General features: G+C 35.0%; 1 protein-coding gene across 4 annotated transcripts in view; it reads right to left on the bottom strand.

Annotated features, from left to right (window-relative positions):
* Positions 1-25,647, bottom strand: part of MRPS35 (mitochondrial ribosomal protein S35) — a 46,818-nt gene that overhangs the window by 10,907 nt on the left and 10,264 nt on the right. For 3 of the 4 annotated variants that reach the window (XM_006933585.5, XM_006933586.5, XM_023256887.2), the window contains 3 exons: positions 19,664-19,803; positions 10,707-10,816; positions 8,923-8,992 (listed from right to left, as the gene is read on the bottom strand). In XM_006933585.5, the coding sequence (XP_006933647.2) occupies positions 8,923-8,992; positions 10,707-10,816; positions 19,664-19,803 (320 nt within the window). Of the gene's footprint in view, positions 1-858; positions 939-8,922; positions 8,993-10,706; positions 10,817-19,663; positions 19,804-25,647 lie in introns of all 4 variants that reach the window. The other variant, XM_019834743.3, reaches the window with a different exon arrangement.

Raw genomic sequence — 25,647 nt, 5'->3', positions numbered from 1 at the left:
CTCATGATTACAAGTAAGGCATTGTGCAATATGAGGGAAAACAGTTTAACCATTAAAAAAAAAATCTGAGTTATTTGAAAATCATAAAAAATAAGAAGAGGCAAAATATCCATAATGGATAAAAAAAAATACTGCCAATTCTTTCAGTTACCACAGCTAAATGTTTAAGTGATGAATACGTCAAGGAATTCAATTTAATTCAGATTGGTTTTTTAAAAATTTAACAAATACTGTTTTGCCAGACATTGTGCTAGGGGTTGGGAATATGAAGATGGATGAAATGTATAGTCCTTGCCCTCAGTGATCTCACAGTCTAATGGGGTCAGCCAGACACGGATATGGACAATTACTGTAAAAGTAATAAGAGTAATGCTAATGGGAGGAGGGAAAAAGGATGCACAGACAACTTCTAAGACAGGTTACATCTGAAGTGTATTAAAAGATTCATATGAATTTGCAAGGTTGATCAATTTGAAAAAGGGATCATAAGCAGAGAGAACAGCATGTGCAAAGTTATAAAAGAACACATTATGTTCATTATGGCTGAGATATAGAATACATAATTTCCTGAGTAACTACATTTCCTGAGTAACTAGTAATGAGGTGGCCAACTGTGTGGATAGACAGCCTAAGTAGTTTAGATTTTATCCTAGGTAATAGGGAACCACTGAAGGATTTTATTAAGGAATATGACACAACAGACTTGCTTTTTAGAGCAATTACTCGAACAGCAACCCGGAAGATGGATGAGATGGGAAAATCAATAAGGCTATTACTAGAGTAAAGACCTATATAGGGTGGAAGCAGCAGGGATCAAGAGAAGAAAATAATTTTAATGGATATAATATGAAGTCTTACCTGAAGGCAAAGAGATCTGAGAAGTGTCTCCTTGATTGTATCACCATCCCACCCAAGAATCCAGAACAGCGGCCTACTGCCTACCACGTCAAGTGAAAAAAAAGGTCTGCGTTTATATCACAGACAAATCCCTCCATTTTCTTGCCCTTCTCATTCTAATTCTGATCCCCACCCTCAGCTCTGATACTTGATACATGTATAAAAATTGTCTTTAAAGAGATATGCCAGCCCTCCAATTAGTTTCTTTATTAAAAAGACTCAAAGATTGGGGAAATTATTCACAATCAGAACTTACATCAGAATCACATGTGGAGTCTTTAAAATGGAAGAAACCCTCCTGAGTCTCTGCACTAGAGATTTTAATTCCGTAGAGTTCATACATCTCTAGTTTAAAAAAGCTTTGCAGGGGAGTCTCATACAACCCCCAGCTGAAAACAGGTTATGGAGATAAATTTTCAATGGTCAACTGTTCAGTTTGAGAAGACAGTAAACAAGCAGCTAAAGTTCAGGTTTGATTTCATCTCTTATTTCACAGTATTTTTAATGGAAGTCAAAGATGAACTACACTAAATAATATACCATGGGAAGAATATGAAACTTCGAAACTGCAGTTCAAATCTGAGTCCTTCAGCTAATAAACTCTGTAACCTTGAGCAAAGTACATAGCTCTCCTCTAAATCTTAATTTCTCAATTGATATAATGAAGAGGTTGTAATAGATAAATCTGGTTCCTGATCTTCAAAGTTAGTACTAATTTAAATTGGGTGGACACAGTAATCACTTTTAAGAAAAATGACAGTATTTTAAAGCACTTTTTAAAAATGGAGCTCCTCTCCCACCGTTCACCCTCTTTTTGGTTTTATTTTCATCCAAGGCGATCATGTCGAACAGCATGGAGGTAAAAAAGAAAGTCAGAGACAGAGACACAGATGACTCTCAGAGCAACACTAAAAATTTCTTTTAAAACAAAGGCCAGGGGGCACCTGGGTGGCTCAGTTGGTTAAGCGTCCAACTTCAGGTCAGGTCATGATATTGTGGTTCATGAGTTCGAGTCCCACATCAGGCTCTGTGCTGACAGCTTGGAGCCTGGAGCCTGCTTCAGATTCTGTGTCTCCCTCTCTCTCTGCCCCTACCCCACTCACATTTTGTCTCTCTCTCTCTCTCTCTCTCAAAAATAAACACTAAAAAAATAAAACAAATAAAACAAAAGCCAGATGTGCTATTTGTCTGGAATCAAGGAACAGGTAGCAAGTAAGTACTATTTACCGTTACTGGTCTACAACAAGTGCTCAGACTGATCATGGGAATTCCATTAATGTGTTTATTTTTTCTTTAATAAACACTGTATTATTAGTTTATTCATAATTAGATTACATAGAAGCTTATGCATACATACATTTCACACTAAAGAGATTCACCTTGTTAGGAGTTACCAACATTCTTCTAGAAAATGAATTATATCAATATTGTCAAATATAAATTAGCATCAGAAAATAAACTTCTGTAGAGAACAAAATTTGTACAGAACTTCCAAAAACAGTGAAAAATAAAAAAACGTTTATTCATTTGAGAAAGAGATAGTGAGAGAGGGAGGGACAGAGAGGGACAGAGATAATCCCAAGCAGGCTCTGCACAGTCAGCCCAGAGTCCAACTTGGGGCTCGATCTCTTGGAGTGTGCAATCATAATCCAAGTCAAAATCAAGAGTTGGAGGCTTAACTGACTGAGCCACCCAGGCGCACCAAGAATACTTTTTAAATATCTGAATAAACATGATCAAATGAAAACCAAATTTGATCTACACATAAGACAAATCATACGACATCAAACTGTTGCAAAGATATTTCTTACAAACTGGGCACAATTATGATTGTTATTAATAATTTTATTAATAGGTCATTATTAAGCTATTCCAGTAAGCTAATTATTCCTAATATCTACCAAGTATGCTACATTTTATATTACTAAAAAGGGAGTTTGCTACTTTGTCACCTCACTTTTCAAGTTGAAAACCTTCTACTTCAAAAATCTATAGAAATCCCAAATGCACAGCTGTTATTAAACGTTTAGTGTTTTTATCTAGCACTGACCTAGATACTCTGAAAAACAAAATACAGTAAGATTATATATGCTAATGGGAACCTTATGATTAGTTAGAAAAACAAAACATACATGGAACAAAAACATACATGGAAAACTATCAATGGAATAGGGACTAAGACACTGTCTATAGTCAAGCGCCTAGTAACCAATATAGAAAATAAGACAGTATAACATGCTATTTATGCAAAATAGGAGTTATACAAAGAGGTTCAAATATACCTGATGAGTTAATATCCAAAGTATATAAGGAACTCATAACTCACACAAACAAACAAAAAAAACCCCAAACAATACAATTTAAAAATGAGCAGAAGATCTGAATAGCCATTTTTCCAAAGACATACAGATGGCCAACATACACATGAAAAGACACTCCATATCAGTCATCATCAGGGAAATGGCAAATCAAAACCACAAGACATCACTTCACACCTGTTAAAATGGCTATTATCAAGAAGATAAGAAATAACATGTATTGGCAAGGATGTGGAGAAAAGGGAACCCTGGAGCACTGTTGGGAATGTAAAATGATACAGCCACTGTGGAAAACAGTATGGAGGTTCCTCAAGAAATTAAAAACAAAAACTCCATAAGATCCAGGAATTCCACTTCTGGGTATTTATCCAAAGAAAATGAGACATTAACCTGAAAAGATATCTGCACCCTCAGGTTCACTGCAACATTATTTACAATAGCCGAGACGTGGAAATAACCTAAGTGTTCACTGATGGTTAAATGGATAGAGGTGAGCGTGTGTGTGTGTGTGTGTGTGTGTGTGTGTGTGTGTGTGTGTGAATATACATACACACACATTATGGAATATTATTCAATGATAAAAAAAAAAGAAGGAAATCTTGGTATTTGTGACAACATGAATGGACCTTGAAGGCATTATGCTAAGTGAAGTAAGTTAGAGAAAGATAAATGCCATATGATCTCACTTATATGTGGACTCTAAAACACCCGAACTCATAGAAACAGAACAAACTGGTGGTTGCCAGAGGTTGGGGTGGGCAAAATGAGTGAAGACGGTGAAAAGGTACAAACTTCCATTTATAAAGTAAATCACGGGGATGTTAATATACATCATGGTGACTACAGTCAATAATACTGCACTATTGCTAAGACAGTAAAATTCAAAAGTTCTCATCAGAAGAAAAAAATGTGTAACTATTGTGTGTAGTGATGAATGTTAACTAGACATATTGTGGTGACTGTTTCTCTCTTTCTATATATATGTGTGTGTGTGTATATATATATATATGGCGTATGTGTGTGCGTGTATATACAGTATATGTTTATATATACAGCATATATGTATATAGTATATAGATGTACATACATACACATATACACGTATTGAAGCATTGTTATATACCTATTATATAACATTTTATGTCAATAATATCTTAATTAAAAAAAAAAACAGGCTCAAAGCCTTGAAGGATATATAAGAAATAAAGAGAAACATTAATAATTAAATTGTAAACTACCCAACACTTTTGTAGTATTTATTACTAAACCAACTTGTTTCTACTAATGTTCCTCAGTGGAAAAGACAGTTTCCCCCTTATATATTAACCTCCATATCCAAAAACACCAAGCAATAACAGGCAACCAGTACACATTTGCCCATCAATCAATAACCAGTTCATTTTAATGAAAGCACACTTAACATTTGCTACATGGATGGTTTACTATTTCAAAAACAGTAAAAAAGTGAAACAGGTACCTTTTCAAACAACTAGTAAAATGCTCCATTTTGCCCTCTGGATACAAATCTACACTCTGTAAATAGACTATACAACCAGTCCACAATCTGGCTCTGACTTGGTTTTTTACGCCTCATCCCCTACCTCTGCACTGTCAGTCTTACAACCTGGCCACACCAAACTTCTGCCTGCTCTCTACATCCACAAGGCAGCGTCCTTTGCCCACTTCTCTGCTGCACACTCCTACTCTTCTTCCAAAACCAGTCACGACTTCTTGGAAAGCTTCCAGGGAGAATTAATCCTTGTCAGTGCCTCTCACAGCACTGTGTTCCTACTTCCATTATCCAGTGAAACAGGTGACATTTCAGGCACTGGTTCTCTCCAGAAATAAAGATACCTAGATTAGGCAGAGGCTCTTTCATTTTCATAGTCCTACCGATACCTGTCACTGTATCTTGTACACAAGAACAAGATCATTGTTGAATGCAAGAAAGAGTAAACAACATAATAAACATTCAAGCATTCTCTAATATAACCTGGAAATGTATATGTATGTGGCCACATGCAATCACAGTGAACTCATAAACCAAACAGACTGAATGGAGAGTATGGAGTTACAAAAAGACTCTTCATTTTATCAGAAATATCTGCAGTAAGGTCCCCTTTAAAAATGAACTCCTGAGGTGCCTGGGTGGCTCAGTTGCTTAAGCGACTGACTTTGGCTCAGGTCATGATCTAACGCTTCATGGGTTCAAGCCCCATGTTGGGCTCTGTGCTGACAGCTCAGAACCTGGAGCCTGCTTCAGATTCTGTGTCTCCTTCTCTCTCTGACCGCCCCCCCCCACCTCTGCTTGTGCTCTTTCTCTCTCTGTTTCAGATTCTGTGTCTCCCTCTCTCTCTGACCCTCCCCTGCTTGTGCTCTCTCTCTCTCACTCTGAAAAATAAATAAACATTAAAAAATAATAAATACATAAAAATGAACTCTTATTGGGGCACCTGGGTGGCTCAGTCAGTTGAGTGTCTGACTTTATAACTCAGGTCATGATCTTGGCATCAGAGAGTTCAAGACCCGTGTTGGGCTCTGTGCTGACAGCTCAGAGCCTGAAGCCTGCTTTGGATTCTGTCTCCCTCTCTCTCTGTCCCTCCCCCACTCATGCTCTGTTCTCTGTTTCTTAAAAATGAATAAACATTAAAAAAATTTTTTTTAAATGAACTCTTATTGAGTGTAAAATTATCTGACTTGGAAGTTTTTGTTACACGACTTTTCAGAATCAATTTATTACAAACCTAGATGTATTTTTGACTGGCAATAAGACTACCATGAAATCCAAGTAAGTCAAAAACTCAAAAAAAAAAAAAAAAACCCTCTAATTTAAAAAAAGAACTATTAGTAATTAAATATCCAAACATTTAAAAACTCTTGGAATTTGATTTTAGATCTCTACATTTTCTAAAAGAAGTGCTTTTTTCTTCCCCCAGTGTCTTGGTCTATCTTTTCTGCAAATCATTTTGCAAAATACTTTCTTCAAGCACTTCCTAATCAAATTACTTGTGGAAGGTTTAAAGAATATCATGCAACAAAGTTAAAATTTAGGAAGTTTTGTCATTATCAGCTACTATCAGAATGCTGAGTAGGACACTTGTTCAAAACATTCAAATACAACATGACACAGATCTGATTACCTATATGAAGTCTCTGTTAAGTTAAAGGTAAGCTATGTACAAAAATTGGGAATCAATGAATTCAAAATCCTAAGATAAGTATTTCTTCATTTTCGTATTAATATTAATAGCCACATAGCAGGTCTGCACAGTTCCAAAGGATAAAACTTAATTCACTCCTATGCCAACAATGGGTCACATGGAATTACTGAAACCAGTTTCTACAACTCTCTTTGCTTCTCTGAACTGCAGAAGGACAGTCTCTTATCACCTCCCAGCAATGCAATAACCATCCTTTAACTCATTGCTAAGCCTCCATGCTTGAAGTCTATGGCATGGGAAGTCTACGTTTTTTGAAGTCTACTTTGATACTTCCATAAACTACTCTGAATAGCACACAACAGTAACTTCCTTATCCTGAAGTCTAGATGAACACCTTTTCAGAGAAGCTTCTGAATTGTGTGCGACATAAAACTACCAACCACTTTCCTCTCAACTCTTAGAGGTAACCTCCACACAAAAATTAAAAAGCCAGAAACTTAAGAGAAGCTTACCTTTTTTAGGTATTAAATGCTCTGAAACTAGTTAAAAAAACAAAGAAATGGATTAAAAGGGGGCTCTCTAAAGTATTTGATTAAACACCAGGTGGTAACATCAATTTCAAGTCTGAATTCCATGCTGGTGAAGGAAAGAAGAATTTCAATTCAGTAAAGATTCTGTTCCACCAGCTTTGCAAAATTTCACGGCTCATCTGCATTCTCTTAAAGCTTCTTCATTGATGGCACTTGTTTAGAAAGGACCAAGAGCCACGTTTAATATAGAAATTCTTTAATTCTGTCTGTTTACGATAGATGTATGTGGCTACTTATTCTGGCATCAAAGTAATTAGCGTTAAAGATCAAAGGCTACTTGCATGAATCCAGAATACAAACTTGTTTGGATTCTATGTCATGGAACCACAGAAAGAATCCAGTAAGTCAACTTTCACTGAATTTATTTATGCCTGTCATTTCCTTTAGGGCAAATTCATTTTACAGGCTGCTGGCAAAATAAGAGATTCAAAATTGGGTGGTTTTTATTGATTAACTCTTGAAGGAGCAGCCATTGAGCTGCAGCTAATCCAACCCTGTTGCCAGTTCAAAAAAGAACTTAATTAGTTCAAGCCAAAGGCATTTATAAAATCAACTGGCAGGAAAGAGAGATTAACTGCTATTATGATGTTGTTCCTGAAGCCAGGAACTAGAAAATTCAGATGAATTATGATAATTAGAATACCTCAAAAGAAGACAAAAGCTACAAGCTTTTTGTTCTTTACTAACCTTGCAACAAAGTTTTATATTTTTTTTAATTTTCCACGTATCCTCTTGGGCTACAACTGTTTTATTGTTAATACGAAGGAAATGCTGTGGGTTTAGAGAATGGCTGCATGTGTTCACAGAATTACAATATCTCAAGGATGGCAGGAGATTCCAAAGGCCATCTAATGCAACTACCTATCTAAGGAAAGTGATCCTTTTACCACCATATCCCTGCTAAGTAGCCAAAAGATGGAATATTTTCTACCTATTAAAGTAGCCCACTCCATCTTTCCATGACTCTCTTAGAAAGTTTGTACTCTGTGAAATAAGTCTGTTTCACTATTACTTCTACCTTGTTGTATCCCTAAAAGTCATGAAAAACAAATCCAACTCTTCTTTCATAAGAAATCCTTTAAGTATCTAAAGAGAGCGATTCTTTCTCCAGCTATCTCCATTACTTCAAATGTTCCTAATAGAAAATGCTATTGATGGAAAAAAAAAAAAAAAAGAAAGAAAGAAAATGCTATTGAGACCTATGTCTATGTTAGGCAAGCAAAAAAAAAAAAAAAAAAAAATTATATGCATACTTAAAATTACTTTAATTTTTAAAAAATAGCATTTAAAACTTAGAGTTATCTAAACGTACTATATACCAACTTAAAATTAGTAAGTTGATGCTCTAGCAGAGCAAAACCTTCCTTACAAATATATGTGTATGCTTACAACTTAATAAATCCAGTCAGACACAAGACTGTTTTTACTACTATTTAAATAATTAATTGCCTCTAATTGCCCCTAATGTATGACAGTGAAATGCTCATATGAAAGGCTATGTGGTAACTAAAATTTGAAATAAATATTTAAAATACCTTTCTACAAAGTTTGGGGCTTTGTTTTGCAGTTTATGTGAAGAGCAGGATGCATTATCAATTCTTACATTATATAGATGATTACATTCCGTAACTTTGATAACTTTCAGCCAAAGTCAAACAAAAGAAAAAAAGTAAAACATTTTGAATCTTCCAACCAAAGTCCACAACTGAATTTTAAAGGTGTTTAGTCATCTGATTTCTGTAAGGTCCTGAGATGGACTGCATAATCTGCTTCAAGGTCTTCCCTGTCAATGTCAGAAGTTATTTATAACATTTCATACCTCCTTAGTTTATCTAGTAGTTCATTAAACCTTCAATCGAGTACTTGCCAGAGACTGTTTTGAAAGGTTAACACCATCTAAATTATAAAATAAATCACGCTGACAAAATTATTAAACATTCACACACAATCACTTACCCAAGACTCATGGTATAAAACTGTTAGCAGATATATTGCATAATCGTAATTCTGTCTCTTCAAAGGGCACCTTTAAGAGAAAGAGAGGGAGGAAGCAAAAGTTTTGAAAACTCAGTACATACAATAATTTGCAAAATATACAAATACTAAACACAAAGGATAACTTATATTCAGGTATTCCCTATCTTTAGGGAATATCCCACTTTTAGGAAAATTCCGTTCTTAGAACAAAAATAGTCCGTGTTGGTGGTTACCTAAGGTTATTGAAAACTAGTGTTATTTTGATTTATTTTGTATGTGTTTATTTTTATTTCTCTTTGCTTTCATCATTAATGGAGTTATTTGTATCTGGTAATAGTTTTACACTATTTTTACTATGATTGCGTCCAATCCAAGTGCCTTTCCTAACATCAGGGCTGAGTCGGCAGGACAGCGTGAGCACATCTACAGAGTTCATTTTAAAAACAGAGATAGATTGATGACAGATGCTAATCTAAACGTTCATCTCAATTTCTCCAGAGCCAACTTTTAAAAAAATGACCTACACTAACCGATGTCGTATTGCTGATGTTATATTTAAATTGGAATTAATAACCTAATATTAGGTAAATCTTCTACGTAAGTGTGAGAGGGCAAGTTTAGCTCTTAGATTAATAAAATAATACAGAACGGAAAATCATTACTTCTAATTTTTTTTAAATATAAAACAAAACCATCCTATGACAAGTGACTTTAATGGTATTCTCTTATTGTATACTTAAGTTTAATAATCCTCTAAACAGTCGTTACCATAAAACATATAGACACACTGACACACTTGTTAACTTAGGGGAAAAAAATTACCAGGTACTTATGGAATTTCAAAGAGTAACATTTTAAAGGTATTTTCAAGTTGCATAACCCCAAAACTCAACGTTATTTTACGTTTTCCAAAGAGAGTAAAAAAAGACTATCACTGACATTGAAATCTATGCTCCCCCATACAGTAACAATGTGGAACCAGGGCTCCCAAGGTCTGGCCAGCCCACACTGCTACCATCACTTGTGCATGTCATGCTACTTCTTCCCACCACGAAGAAGCAGGATATAAAGCCTAACTGATATCGACACCTCAAAATGCTTTGAAACTGGAATAGGAAGTGAGAGAAGATATCTTTCCACTTGTTTTTCTCTAAAGGCAGGTCTTTAGATTTGGGCATACTTTAGAAACAGCCAAATATAAGACAGAAATTAAACAACCCTTTTGTGAAAACATACCAACAATCCTTCACCTCAGATGACCCTATGACCTAATTTATAAATTCATATGAGGTAAACTTAATACTGCCTTTATGAAAGGAATTCACTGAAATTCTGCTTATGTACAAGACTGCCTGGGCAAATTAAATTTCCATATTTAATCATTTAAATTTCGAACTGTAAGATCTGTGGCTTTGTAAAAACCCGTTTAAGCCTAAATTAGCAAATCATACTTTTGTTTTCTTCTAACCTCTCCACTGAGTCTTATACACATGGCTATATTAAAATCAAGGTTGAAAAATAACAACGATAATTCAACGAGGCAGTTAGGCAAGCCGCTCCATGTACCGAAAGAGAATGGCAAGAGCAGGCTAGTGAAGACATTACACACATGAATTAGACAACTTCTCTGACCTAATACATTAATACAAGTTGACATAAAAGGCTACCTTGATTTGCAGTGTCATTTCTTAAGAAAAGGACTGCTGGGGAACTGGAAGACAATAAACCCATCTGACCAATGTGCTGAACTCTTCTTTCTGTACCTGTCTGTCCTGATGGTAAGCACATCTGTGGTCTTGCAGTATCGCTCTCCCACAAGTTTAATAAGTTTCTTCTTCGCGTGATCATCTAAATTCAGACTGGAAAGTTTAACCTTAAGAATACAAGAAAAAGTTATTTGAAAAAAGTTGTTTCATATACTTTGTTTAATGAAAAAAAAAAAAACCCAGCAGCAAGATTATTTATATTAACATTAAACCAACCAAAAAGAAACATTCTCAACCCTGCACTCTTGTCTATACAGGTTAACAACTGCAGTATGAAGCATTATGCATTAAGAAGCCCAATCTTACTCATGGAAAAAAAAAAAGAGGGGGAGTAAGCTGGAGTTCTTTGAAAGTTCTGGGCATTAGCACCTTTCCTGAAAGAACCCAATAACAAGACTCTTAAATAAATGAAATTACAGTTTATTACAGTTTATGATTAGCACTAACGATATTAAACTCCATTAGTGTTAGTTAAGCTGGAATATAGGAATAAAGGGATAAAACAAAAGGGCTTTAAGATATTTCTACCATGTAATTATGAGACCTGTATCACTGCAACTAGTTTAGGGTCATCTATCTTAAAAAGTACAGACACCTCATGAAGGCTGGAATACAGCATTCAAGAGGATCAAGACATTTGAAATAATCCAGCTCAACATTTCTCAAAATGTTAATACTAGTCCCAGAAGCTGCTAAGAATTATTTCTTTAAAAAGGCTATTTCTGTTTAATACATTTGGGAAATGCTGAGTTAAACTGGGTTCTTTATAGAAGGATTTCTTAGAGGAGGTAACACACTAATGAGCATTTTGAAATTTCAAGATGAAAATTTCTCATGTAATGATTCCCAAATTTATTTGACCTCTTATCTCATATCTCATATTCTGGTTTTCTTTTCTTTTCTTTTTTCCTTCATATTCTACTTTTCAAGGGAGGACAGTTCATGGAATCAGTCTTCCTCAAAACACCTTTTGGGAAATGCTGGACTAAATGAACACACTTTTTAATTTGCAGAGAATTATGATATGGGCTGAAGATATCTAAGATATGAATAGTCTTGACACAGGAAGATAGGTTAGACACTAGAATACCGTTAAATGAGGTAAAACACAGACCGTTTTTCCACGGAGAGCATTAAGACTAAGAAAGAGCCATACTGTATGAAGAAGAAAAAAGCTAAATAAGATTTTAAAATCACACCCACTTCTCTCTGGCTTCAATAACCCTGCACTTCCCTCAAGGCATCATAGCATAAGAGCTTATTTATTTTTCCATTTTTCCCACTAGGCGACAGCCTGGCACTTAAAAAGCATATAACGTGTATTTGCTGAAACAACACATAAATGAAAAAAAGAACACTTCGAATTTTTATTTGAACTACAGAAAATATAGAAAATAAATTAAAAAAACACACTTTTAAGGAACATATGCAGGAAAAACACTGACTATTAGGTATCAACCCAAGAGAATGGTTCTCTGGGCCTAGGCTGCTCAAATTACCACAGTTCCTGGGAAACAACATGTATCAACAACCGAGTTATCAGCTTGATGGATAAAATAAGAAATTTTATGATAATTCTGACTGTTAACAATAAGACTTACTTATAAGAAAATCATAAAATGAATCTACATTATAATTATGAAAATATTTGTACATACGCATGAATACAGATAACGTACAAGAAAGAAATGAATTGTCTTTGCATTAGGATAGTGAGAATGGAATCATTTTTTCCTTTTAAAAATCCCTTCAATGTTATCATGTTTAATAATAAACTTTAAAATTTACCATTTAAAAAATTTAAGTGTTCTAGCTTTTTACGTAAGAAGTAGTCAAAAACATGGCAACGCTGATTATTATAACTGCTTTAAAACGTATGTTCACATTAACATTTTAATGTTCAAAAATTATTTTAGAGTTTATGCCAGAAACTCATCAGGATTTCAGAAAGCTCTGCGGTACACTCGCGCCACCTGCTAGCACTTAAAGGGATTGCAAAACTGCAGTCTTTAACCTGGACTAATATTGTCCGACACTGCAGCTGAGTGGCACTGTCATTCTTTTCCAGAATTCAAAAGAATCCCTGGACTTTTCTTTTTCAAGTTGCTACATTTTAAACAATCAATACTGTACTATTAACATTATCCAAAAGCCATGTTGACATTTCAAATCATAGGAGATGATGGTTATATGTATTTTCAAATGCCCATATTTAAGAGCTACATAAATTGAGAAATATCTAATTGTGTAAAATACCTTCTCTATTTACATATTTACAAGTATAGTGCAGTTAAAGAACTCTGGTAATACACAGAGGACAAGAATTGGGTTTGATTTCTAGATTTGCTACTTACTTGCTAAGTGAACTTAAATCATTTGTTCTTACTATTTCTTCATTTACAAAATAGAAAGGACTCAGAAGAATTTTGCCAGGAAATAAATGAGAATAAATAGGAAAAAAAAGCACTTTTAAAGTTAAGTCCTACACAAATATTAAGTTTTTTAAAATTCTGAACTATTTTTATGACTATCAAGAAAAATGATACCATCTTTCTCTGAATTTAAAAATGTATCTCTCCCTATATAACACTTTGTAATATTTGATTACCTTCACAATATTGCTTTACATCATGCTGGAATGCACATGCTTTAGTCCCACTGTTTTACCTACTTTCACCCTAGACTACATGACACCATTCAGGACATCACCACTGAGTTTCCACAGTCAGTGGGTAGGCAGAAAAGAGTTCACAAGGGCAAACACTGAGTCAGGGGAAAGGAATACAAGGAAGTGACAAAGGTATCACATGGCAGCACAAGGACAAAAAGGAGACAAGGGGATGGTACCTGATATCATAAGTGGTATCCTGTGTATACTTCAAATAAAGCGATGAGATTATTTTTATGTAAAATATATTATGCAAACTTAGAACCAGTAGGGAATTGGATGTTTATTCTGGTACGGAAGACTAAGGCCCACAAAAGGTAAAGCAAAATGTAGGTTTCCTGACAGAGTTCAACAACAGTTGGCTGTTACTGTTATCATTATTAATAAAAAGAGGCAACATTTACTAAGTTATTAAAAATGTATCAGATATTATTACTCCCTAGGTACTTTTTTAAAAATTTTATTTTTAGGTAATCTCTACCTCCAATGTGGGGCTTGAACACACAACTCCAAGATCAAGAGTCACATGCTCTCCCATCTGGGCCAGCCTAGGTACTTTCTATTAACTAGCAGAATGATGTCAGCCGAGCAGAATTTTAAGGTTTTTTTTTTCTCCCTTTTGTTTATATAGATTTTCTAAAATTTATACAGTAAACATGCTATTTTGCCCTTTGTGACTTTAAATATTTTCAATCTAAATATATAAATATATTGCTCTACATCTAAACTGTTCTATGGAATAAAAAAAGGCTGACAAGCTTCATGAATTTACTTTATAAAGATGGCACAATCCTGATACTAAAACCCAGCAAAGAAAGAAAATTACAAATCAAACACTGATGCATCCCTGAAAAATTTCTAGAAATTAGAGTTTGTCTATTTGTTACTTATAGTGTCAAAATGGTTGCAGAGACTGTCAACATATTTTTTTTTTTTTAATTTTTTTTCAACATTTATTTATTTTTTTTGGGACAGAGAGAGACAGAGCATGAACGGGGGAGGGGCAGAGAGAGAGGGAGACACAGAATCGGAAACAGTCTCCAGGCTCTGAGCCATCAGCCCAGAGCCTGATGTGGGGCTCGAACTCACGGACCGCGAGATCGTGACCTGGCTGAAGTCAGACGCTTAACTGACTGCGCCACCCAGGTGCCCCTGTCAACATATTTTTGTAGTAAACTTGGAATATTATGATTTAAAATACAGATTACAAGGAATATAAAATTAATTTTTTGAGGTCCTGGAAGGCATCTTAAAAAAGTGGGCAGTCATCCTCCAGAACAGATGATTCAAAAGTACATTAGTCAGGGCTCCCCAGAAAAATAGCTGATTCCAGGACAAGGATAGGGAATACATAAGATAAGCCGGGAGCATTTTGTGGTGCCAAAAAATAAAAAGTATTCAAGAAACAAATGATGGGGCATGGCAAAGTAACAGAGCAGCCAACCGGAAGAGCTACCAATGGCCAAAGCTGGAACAATCTGAGCATCAAAATATATAATGTATTATTGGATCATAACCCAAATGCTAAAATAAGTAATCCTGATATGAATAAACGACTGAATAAATAAATAAGTGAATGAGAATGGACAAATCTCCTACATAGAAGAATTACAAACAACTTATGTGCTATTTCTCCCTCGAGGTGAAGCATAACTATCAATCCGAGAAGGGTGGGCTATGCACAGCGACTTCCATCTGAAGAGTACAGTATGGAAAGGAGGGAAAAAGAGTACTTTTATAGTGAAGAAAACTTGCAAACAGTACCTTAACCAGGTGATCAAGCCTTCATCATTAGTTAACATCATGTTGGGAGCCTCTACTCTTGCTATGATGTGATGAGAGTGGCACTTTACTTGTGAGGTTTTCCTCCCCCAAATACAAACCAGTCTAAGCATAAGAAAAACACCAAACATATCTAAAGTGAAGGACATTCCACAAAATACTCAAAACTCTCAAGGTCACCAAAACAAGGAAATTCTGAGAAACCACCACAGGAAAGAGGTGCCTGAGGAAATCTGAATAAAGTATGAACTTTAATTAATAATGTATCAGTATTGACTCACTAGTTGTAATAAATGTATCATAGTAATATAAGATGTTGTAACAGGAGAAATTTGGTGTGAAATACAGGGGAATTCTGTGAACTATTTTGAAACATTTTCGTAAATCTAAAACTTTTCTAGTTCAAAACAAAACAAAACAAAACCATCAGCTAACTGCCCCATGAGAAAGAAATACCATGTGGATTAAGATTCTTTTACCAGAGGAAACTAATAGTGGTTTCAAATACTAACTTAGAAGTTACTACAGCAAGACACTGGAACTGCGATGGTAGGTAGAATGCTCCTGATGAGTAAGAGCAGGGATTTAACGTTTCTCCAACATGAGACTAGGACAAAGGATCCTAAATAAAATGCTAACAAAGCAAATCTACAGTAAAGTAATAGAATGGTGTACTAAGCAATAATCAGGGTTCAGAAATGCTTCAGTAATTGAAAACCTAACAATTACCACGATTCAAAGGAGATCATTCTAAAAATGCGATAGGAATAGGACACACCATTAACATAATAGAGGCTATTATCTCAAACAGAATTACAATTTATACTTAGAGGCTAAACACCAGAAGCACACCCATTAAAGTATAGAACAGGATACGGGACTACATAAACATTATTTTAGAAATTTTATCGAATGAAAAACACAAAAAGAAAAAAACAAGCTATAGATATTTAGAAAGGGGAATTAAAACCACTATTGTTTATCATTTATTTCCTGAGAAATCTCTGAAAGTGAACTAAAAATTCATAGCATTCAGAATTTGGTCTCTTATTATACATCAGTGACCACTAGCAGGTATTAGGGCACCTTGGAGACACAGAGGCTGATTCCAGGTCTGGGATAAGGAAAACATAAAGTGAACCTGGGCCATCTTGTGCCAGAATGCAAAGAAATTTTCTAATGCTAATAGGATTGTAACAAAAAGACATAGGAACGAATTTAAAAGAATTCCCACCAAAGTTAGGCTATACTTTGAACATCAAAAAGAACAGTGATTTTACTTGATCAAAAGTTACTGAATGTACCCACCTACAGATTCCCTGTTCAAGGGAACAGCAAAACAATAACAATAAAAAAAAACTTCACAATGGGGACGGCTTGCTGGCTCAGTCAGTAGAGCATGTGACTCTCAACCTCGGGGTTGTGAGTTCAAGTCTCACATTGGGTATAAAGATTACTAAAAAAAGAAAAAAGCCAAAACAAACAAAAAAAAAACCCAAAAAATTTTGCAACGGAATGATCAGGTTGCTAGCCTTTAAAACAAGTGGTCAGTCTCAGCATACTGAGAATGAGGCAACCAGACTTTACATGCCTGCTCATGTAACACATTATAAAATACATAACACCATCTATCAATTACTGTTAAAAATACTTCACTGTAATCAGTTCCTTAAATCTAACTTCCAGTTCATAAGAAATACAGAAGGTAAAGAAATAAGGTAAATGACATCAGGACACATTCAGACAAATTCAGAAAGTAGGAAAGGAAACACTATATGACAAAATATCTGTCTTTTAATTTTTTAAATAGTTGCCTTTAACTTTTTTTTGTTTGTTTGTTTATTTTTTGAGAAAGTACAAGCAGGGGAGGGGCAGAGAGCAGGGGACAAAGGATCTGAAGCAGGTTTTGTGCTGACAACAGCGATGTGGGACTTGAACCCACAAACTGCAAGATCATGACCAGAGCCTAAGTGGATGCTCAACTGACTAAGCCAACCAGGTGCCTCCAAAATATCTGTCTTTTTAATAAGTCATTGTCATGAGAGGGCAGGTGGGGATAGGAGTAGTGAGGTCCTAGGCTGTTCTAGGTTTAAAAAGATTTAAGTGACATTATAAACAATCAAACAAGAAAAAGACAAATTACTCAATTAAAAAATGGGCAAAGGATTTGAACAGACATTTCTTCAAAAAGATATACTAACGGTCAATGTGTACATGAAAAGATGCTCCACATCATTAGTCATTAGGAAAATGTAAACCCAAACCACAATGAGCTACTGCTTCCTGCCCATTAGAAAGATCACCAATAGCAATCATTGATGAGGATGTGGAGAAACTGGAACCCTCAAACACTGCTGGTGAAACTGTAACATTGTGCAGCCACTTTGGAAAACAGCTTGGCAGTTCCTCAAAATGTTAAACATGTAATTACCATATGACCTAACAATTCATTCCTAGGTATATGCCCAAGCGAACTGAAAACACATGTCCATACAAAAACCTGTACATGAACATTCACAGCAGCATTATTCATAATGGCAAAAAAAATGGAAACCCAAATGTTTACCAACTAATGGATGGGTAAATAAAATATGTTATTGTCCGTAAAATATTTGGCTATAAAAATGAATGAAGAACTGATACATGCTACAACAGATGAACACTGAAAAAATTTTACTAAGGAAAAGAATACATGTTGTATGATTCATTCATATGAAATGTCAAAAATAGGCAAATCCAGACACAAAACACAGATTAGTAGTTCACAGAGGCTTGGGGATGGTTAAGAGAAGGAAGAAAGGGGAGTGACTGATAATGAATACGGAGTTTCTTTTTATGGTGATAAAAATTTCTGGTGTGAGGCAGTGGTGATGGCTGTATAACTCTGTGAAAATACTAAAAACCACTGAATTGTACATTTAAGAGGATGAATTTTATAGTATGTGAATTATATCTCAATAAAGCTGGTACTAAAAAGAAAAAATAAGTATACAAGTAATCAATACAACATCAAAATGGTCAAATGACCAAAAAAAAAAAGCAATTTGCAAAGTAATAAATTCTCACTCTCATTAAATTCAAATACATACAAATTTTAAAAATGAGATATACATATTTACTATTAAATGGCTAGGTAATAATAATATCTAGGTTGGTGAAGGTCCAGGAAAATAGGCTTTCTCACAGTCTGCTTGTTTTTTGTGTTTTGTGTGTGTGTGTGTGTGTGTGTGTGTGTGTGTGTGTGTGTGTGTGTTTACATTTCCTGCAGGGATTTTATCAAAAAACTTCAAAGGATCTACATCCTTTGACCTGACAGTTCTCCTTTCAGGAAGTTATCTCAGGAACATAGTTAGGAATATACACAAATACTAATCTCTAAGGATAGTCATTACACTGTTCTAATAAAGAATACTGTGAGAAAGTCTAAATATCCCATAAAATGGATAACTTAAATATGGTAGATCTACGTTATTGAATAATTCGTTTGTACCTCCCACTTCAGTTTCAGGAAAAGGACTATGTCTGAATTGATCAACATTGTACCCCCAGCCTCAAACACTTTCTTGGCACAAAACAGATCTTGATTTATATGTTATTCTATGCAGCCATTAAAAATAAAGACAAGGGTGCCTGGGTGGCTCAGTCTGTTAAGCATCACACACTCAGCTCAGATCATGAGCTGTGAGTTCAAGCCCCGTGTTGGGCTCTGTGCTGACAGCTCAGAGCCTGGAGCCTGCTTCAGATTCTGTGTCTGCATCTCTTGCTCTCTCTCTGCCTTTCCCTGCTGCACGCTCTCTTTCAAAAATAAACATTAAAATTTTTTTTTTTAAAAAGTGATACTTTTTATGGTGACAGATGGGAACTATACTTACCATAGTGAGTATTTTGTAATGTATATAATTGTCATTAGGCTGTATACCTAAAACTAATACAATAATGTAATGTCAAATATACTTTAATACAAAAAAATTTAAAAATGTTTAAAAACTCTGGAAAATTTTTAATCCATATTGCTAAATAAAAAAGAACAGAGGGGTGCCTGGGTGGCTCAGTTGGGTAAGCATCTGACTTCAGCTCAGGTCATGATCTCACGGTTCGTGAGTTTGAGCTCCAGGTTGGGCTCTGGGCTGACAGCTGCTCAGAGCCTGGAGCATGCTTCAGATTCTGTGTCTCCCTTTCTCTCTGACCCTTCCCCACTCATGCTCTTTCTCTCAAAAATAAGTAAACATTAAAAAAAAAAAAAAAACAGATAACTAATCAAAATAATATCATCCTATTAACACACATAAAGGTTGACTGTATATATACTAAAATGAATTCCAATAGTTAATGGTGGTTATCTGTAAGTGGTAGAATTATAGGCAATTTTATAACACTATAAAACACTTGCATATTTTCCAAATCTTTTATGATAAATATGTACCAGTTTTCAATCACACATACAAAACGCTACTTTGCAATAATGTATTATAATAATTCTTATTTTAAAAAAAATATTTCTTACCCTTAAAGTTACTACTCGTGCTTTGGGGTTTCTAATAGATGGTCCTGCCGAAACATAATCAGCTGTGTCAATTTCAATGGGAAAATGCTTCTCACATTTCTCATCACTGTCTAGTGCAGCTGGCCATTCAGTGCAGAAATCTGAGAATTAAAAAAATTATCTCAAGTAAAGTTTTGCAAGTAACTTCTCATTACAATGTATGCTACCAGACAAAATCAAATTATTGAGGGAGAGGACTCTCTGGTTACATAGAATGAAAGAACAGATTGTCTTCTGCACTTTACAAACACATCATCATTCCTCATCCCTTTTCTTCTTAGACGAACCCTAATTAGGGAATGTAATCAAAGGAATGATTTAGATAGTTCAGGTCTGGTAGGGAGCAGTAAGTTTGGTTAAAAAAGAACTATGACTTTATGTAAGTTTATTATAGCTTTGCCAATGCCTCCTATGGGACAGTTTAATTCCTCCTCACTAACTAAAAGCAAAGAGTTCACAGTGCTCAGAGCGTTATTGTTTTTGAGTGATTAGTAATTAGTAGTTACTAGTTAGTAATTACTAGTTAGAAATTCATCCCCAAATGAAAGTTACTAAGGGTCAACTGAAGGCAACTGAAAGAAGCTCTGAAAAAGCTCTTAGAAGAAACTGAGATATGGTCTATATTCTTTCAGAAACTGAGTTGAATAGGGCCTCAAACTGAAACAGGTACAAATGCCTAAGACATTCTTAGATAGATCCTTAACGGTAATTCATGCTTCTTCTATGTGCCTTCTGTGCCAATGGGGCTAAATGGAAAGAGGAAGAGACTTGTCCTCATATTCAGGCAAGATGGCTAGCCTAGAGGAGAGGTGGGACTGGCTCTAGAACGGGGCTACAAAATAAAGTTCCAAGCACTGTGAACAAGAACACCACACCATCTACCTCCATGGCACAGAGGCATACACTCAGGCCTCAAATGTAGGGATGGGGACTTAAAAGGAAAAGAGCTCACAGTCTCCTGCAGCTATCCGTATCAAGGGACTCTGTAAGTAGGTAGCTGATTTCATTTTGCCCTATTCCTATAAAGTTAGTGTGGCAGAGGGCTCTCAGCTTGAGATGAAAACTTCAGACACCATCAGGTTCCCTTCAATGGAAATTTCACTCATTTTTTTTTTTAAGTTTATTTATTCTAAGTGACAGAGTATGTAAGGGGGGAAGGGTAGAGAGAGGGAGAGAGAATCCCAAGCAGGCTCTGTGCTGCCAAGCACTGAGCCCAACACGGGGCCCGATCCCACAAACTGTGAGATCATGAGCTGAGCCAAAATCAAGAGTCAGATGCTTACCCAACTGAGCCACCCAGGAGCCCCAAACAACCTCATTCTAAGAATATCTCGAAGTAATCAGTTTCTGAGGTCAAACACATTAGACCTCATGGTCTGTGCTTTCTCCAAAAAGCACAACTGTAGGAAAGGCTGGTCACAATCACAGGGACACATGGGAACTCTTCCATATGATGATTTAAGGGACGGTAAAAAGTACTTTGTCAATAACATTTCCCAGAGTTAACAATTTTCTTATAGCAGGTACTATATTTAGCTCCCATTTAGGCTTTAATAGCAGTCAGCAAAATGTCACTGTGGGTTACAGAGACTCTCCAAGCTCTGCAACTAAATATATGTTAGCAAATTAGGTATAGCTCACACCATTCCCTAAACACCCTACTTAAGAGAGCAATACTGAGACACTTTGAGGGGAAAGAAGTATCTCTGCAATTAAAAGCATTCTGACATTTAAATAACATGAAAAGAGCATGATTACTGAAGTTAAATGCCATTCCCATCATGGACTCATTCCAACATTCTGCACTGTAAGATGCAACACTGCCAAGCACTTTATAAGAGACTAGTTTGGAGAATTTTATGAGTTCTTGGGTTTTTACTGAGTCCTTTATTTTTTATAACTTTGAATAAGACATTTCAATAACCAGATGATAATTACAACTTTTAAATTACCGGATTATATGTCTAAAAAACATAGCCAACTGGAAAGTACATAATAGACCCCTATTCATCTGATAGGTAGAGCAATAGACTAGACTTCGGAAGACCTTGGTTTTTACTTAGCTTCTGCCACTGATTATTAAAAGTTTTGGTAAATTACCTAAGTTTCCTGTGCTTCAGATTTTCCACTTGCAAGTTAGATATAAAATCTGAACTGACCTACTTTGAAAGAAAATTGAGAAGAAATACTTAAAAAGCTTTTGAGTTATTTGGAAGATACAATCTAAATCTAGAAGCTGGCAAAAATGTAAAGACAAAATTAAAGAAAGATTAAAGCACCTAAATACTTAAAATACAATGCTACTCTTCTGAATGTGCTTATGAAAGTCTTTAAGAATTATGAAGTATTTTAGAAATACTTCATTAAAAATCAGTTTCTAGATTAGAAATTCACATTTAAAAATGTTTAAAAAGGAGAAAAATGAGTTTTATCACAGTGTAATATATGCCTTAACTGGCCTTACAAAGGATCAAAAAGTGATATATGCCTTGTCCCAAACAGAGCACAAATTTGGAAAAGTAATCAGTATCACTCTATCACCAGGCACTAATGAAAATAGAAACATACAATCTAGGATAGAAATGTACCCTAATATCCCAAAAGAGAAGACCACATAAATGAAAGGACACAGGAGAGATTTTTCCCTCACTTCAAGAGTGAAGCCATTATTCCTACTTCTTAAGACTTCTTTATCTCTTCTTACTTTTTTGAATAAAAGGCCCTTCCAAAAGCTCCAATTTCATCATAACCATGATCATTATACTATTTCTCCTTCCAGCATTATCAGGCTGCCTGTGAGGAGTTTTTAGATTTCATTTTCGTTCCTGAAAGTCTTAACAAGTGTATTGAGTATTTATACATCTCCTTTTTAATGAGCATGAATTTAAGATTCATCTGAAGGTATGAACACTTGAATTAAACTACACAACCAATCACTAACAGCTATAAACCTAAAACAATTCAAATGTGCTTATTCTGTATGTAGTCCAATGCAAACTACATCAGAAATTAAATCAGAATATGTATACATTATGAAAACATGCATAAAACTATGAAAAAAAATTTTTTGCCTTTACCTCCATGCATGTGGGAAGGAGAGTGAGTGAAATCTATTTCAATCTAGGAATCAATAAATATTGTTCAAATTAATTGTTCAAATTATTGTTCAAATAAATTTAGAACTGGAGATATAACCATGTTCTAGTGATTACCTCTATCTTACGTATATATATACAAAATATGCATATGCTACTGTATTATATAACCATATATATGTAATAAAGAGAGAGAATATATAATGAACATTATGTAGAGAGAATATGCAGAAAAATAAGTAAATACGCTCTCAGCAAGTAATTACCAGATCTAAACAATGATTAAAAGAGAACACTTCTGAAATGAGGGCCCAGATGGGAAAGAAGAAATATAAGACTATTGCTCTTTATCATCAGCTTTTCTACTACTTGATGTTACCACATCTATATATCACTTACTAAGTTCTTACTCTGCAAAGTATCTGATTACTGACTCCACTGACTCAGCATCCTTCTACATTATCTTCAGTTTGGATTACATTGATTCATATCCATTGGCAACACTGTAATATTTTCTTCAGTCTTTTCAGGTATGCACTGCCTATAATGCAACAGTAAGTCCCTAACCTATTTGAGCAAGGACTATGATTTCTAGTTCTATTTATTATTTATAGACACTTGTAGAGTGGTTTAAGGAAAGGAAAGGAAAGGAAAGGAAAGGAAAGGAAAGGAAAGGAAAGGGAAGAAAAAAGAAAAGGAAGGAAGGAAGGAAGGAAGGAAGGAAGGAAGGAAGGAAGGAAGGAAGGAAATGGAGGAAGGAAGGAAGAAATTTGCAGATTTGACGTCTTCACTGAAAACAACTAGAAAATTTTTGTAAAAAAAGGAAAAATTAGCAATGACTCAGAATATAAGGCTATTTAGTATACTAAAAATGAGATTTTCTTCCATCTTTATTGAGATATAAGCGACATAAAACATTGTGTAAGATATATAATGTGTTGATTAGATACACCTATATATATTGCAAAATAATTACAATCGTAACACTAGCTAATACCTGTATCATGTAATTATCATTTTTGTGCTAAGAATATTTAAGATCTACTCTCCTAGCAAATTTTCATTATATAATACAGTATTAATAACTATAATCACTATTTTGTACATTAGATCCCCAGAACTTACCATAAAACCAGAAGTTTGTATTCTTTCACCAATGTCTCCCTTTTACCCCCCACCTCTCAGTCCCTACTATTTCTGAGTTCAGCTTTTTCAGATTTCACATGTAAGTAAAATCATACACTAACTGTCTTTGTCTTATTTCATTTAGCATAATGCCTTCAAGGTCCATCTATGTTGTCACAAACAGCAGAAGTCCTTCTTTCACAATTAAATACTATTACACACACACCACTTCTTTATCCAATCAACAACTCAGGGTGTTTCCATTTCTTGGCTGTTGTAAATAATGCTGCAGCAAACATGGGAGTGCGGACAGCTCTTCAACACCATGTTTTCATTTCTTTTGATATTTACCCAGAAGTGTGATTGCTGGATCACATGGTAGTTCTAATTTTAATTTTTAAAGCAAACTCCATACTGTACTCCATAGAGGCTGTACCAATTTACATTCCTAATCAACAGTACAAAAGGGTTTCCTTCCCTTTTCTCCACATCCTCACCAACACTTGTTATCTCTTGCCTTCTTGATGACAGCCATTTCTAGCAGGTGAAAGGTAGCTCCTAGTGGTTGTGATTTGCATTTCCGTGATTAGTGATGCTGAGCATCTTTTCCTGTGCCCACTGACGATGTGTAGGTCTTTCTTGGAAAGATGTCTATTCAAGTCCTCTGCCCATTTTTTAATCAAATTATTTGGGCTATTTTGGTGTTATGTAAGTTCTTTATATATTTTGGACATTAACCTTTCATCAGATATATCATTTGTAAACACGTTCTCCCATTCAGTAAGGCTGCCTTTTCAATTTGTTGATGTTTCCTTCATTGAGCAAAAGCTTTTTATTTAGGTGGTCTCAACAGTTTAACTTTATTTCCCTTCTTGAGGAGACCTATTGAGAAACATATTGCTAAGGTCAATGTCCAAGACACATTGCCTATGTTTTCTTTAAGGAATTTTATGGTTTCAGGTCTACATTTACATCTTTAACCCATTGAGTTAATTTTTGTGTATGGCGTAAGAAAGTGGTCCAGTTTCATTCTTCTGCATGTAGTTGTCTAGTCTTCCCAGCACCATTTATTGAGGAGACTGTCTTTTCCCCATTGCATAATTCTTGCCTCCAGATGAACTGACCACATAATATAAGCACGGGCTTATTTCTGGGCTATCTTGTTCCATTGATCTATGTGTCTATTTTTGTGCCAATATCATACTGTATTGATTACTACAGCTTATAGTATATCTTGAAATCTTGAGACTGTGATACCTCCAGCTTTGGTCTTTCTCAAGATTGCTTTGGTTAGTCAGGGCCTTTTGTGGTTCCATACAAATTTTAGGATTCTTTGTTCTACCTCTTGAAAAATGTTGTTGGTATTTTGATAGGGATTATATTGAATCTGTAGTTTCTTTTGGGTAGTATGGACATTTTAACAATATTAATTCTCCAAATCCACTGCTTACATTTTTAATTGGATTGTCTGGTTTATTTTGCTATTGAATTATAGAAGTTCTTTATTTTTGGGGGACATAAACCTCTGAGCTGAGGTTTGCAAATATTTTCTCCCATTCTGTAGGTTGCCTTTATAGTTTGTCAAAGGTTTTCTTCACTGTGCAGTAGCTTTTTAGTTTGATATAGTCCCACTTGTTTTTACTTTTGTCTTTGCTATTGGTATCAAATCGAAAAATTATTGAAGACCCATGTCAAGCAGCTTACTGCCTATGTTTCTTCCCATTT

This window comes from Felis catus, chromosome B4 (genome assembly GCF_018350175.1).
Source record: "Felis catus isolate Fca126 chromosome B4, F.catus_Fca126_mat1.0, whole genome shotgun sequence".
Taxonomy (NCBI): Eukaryota; Metazoa; Chordata; class Mammalia; order Carnivora; family Felidae; genus Felis; species Felis catus.
The sequence above is the reverse complement of the archived record's forward strand: the minus strand, read 5'-3'. Positions and strand labels throughout refer to the sequence as shown.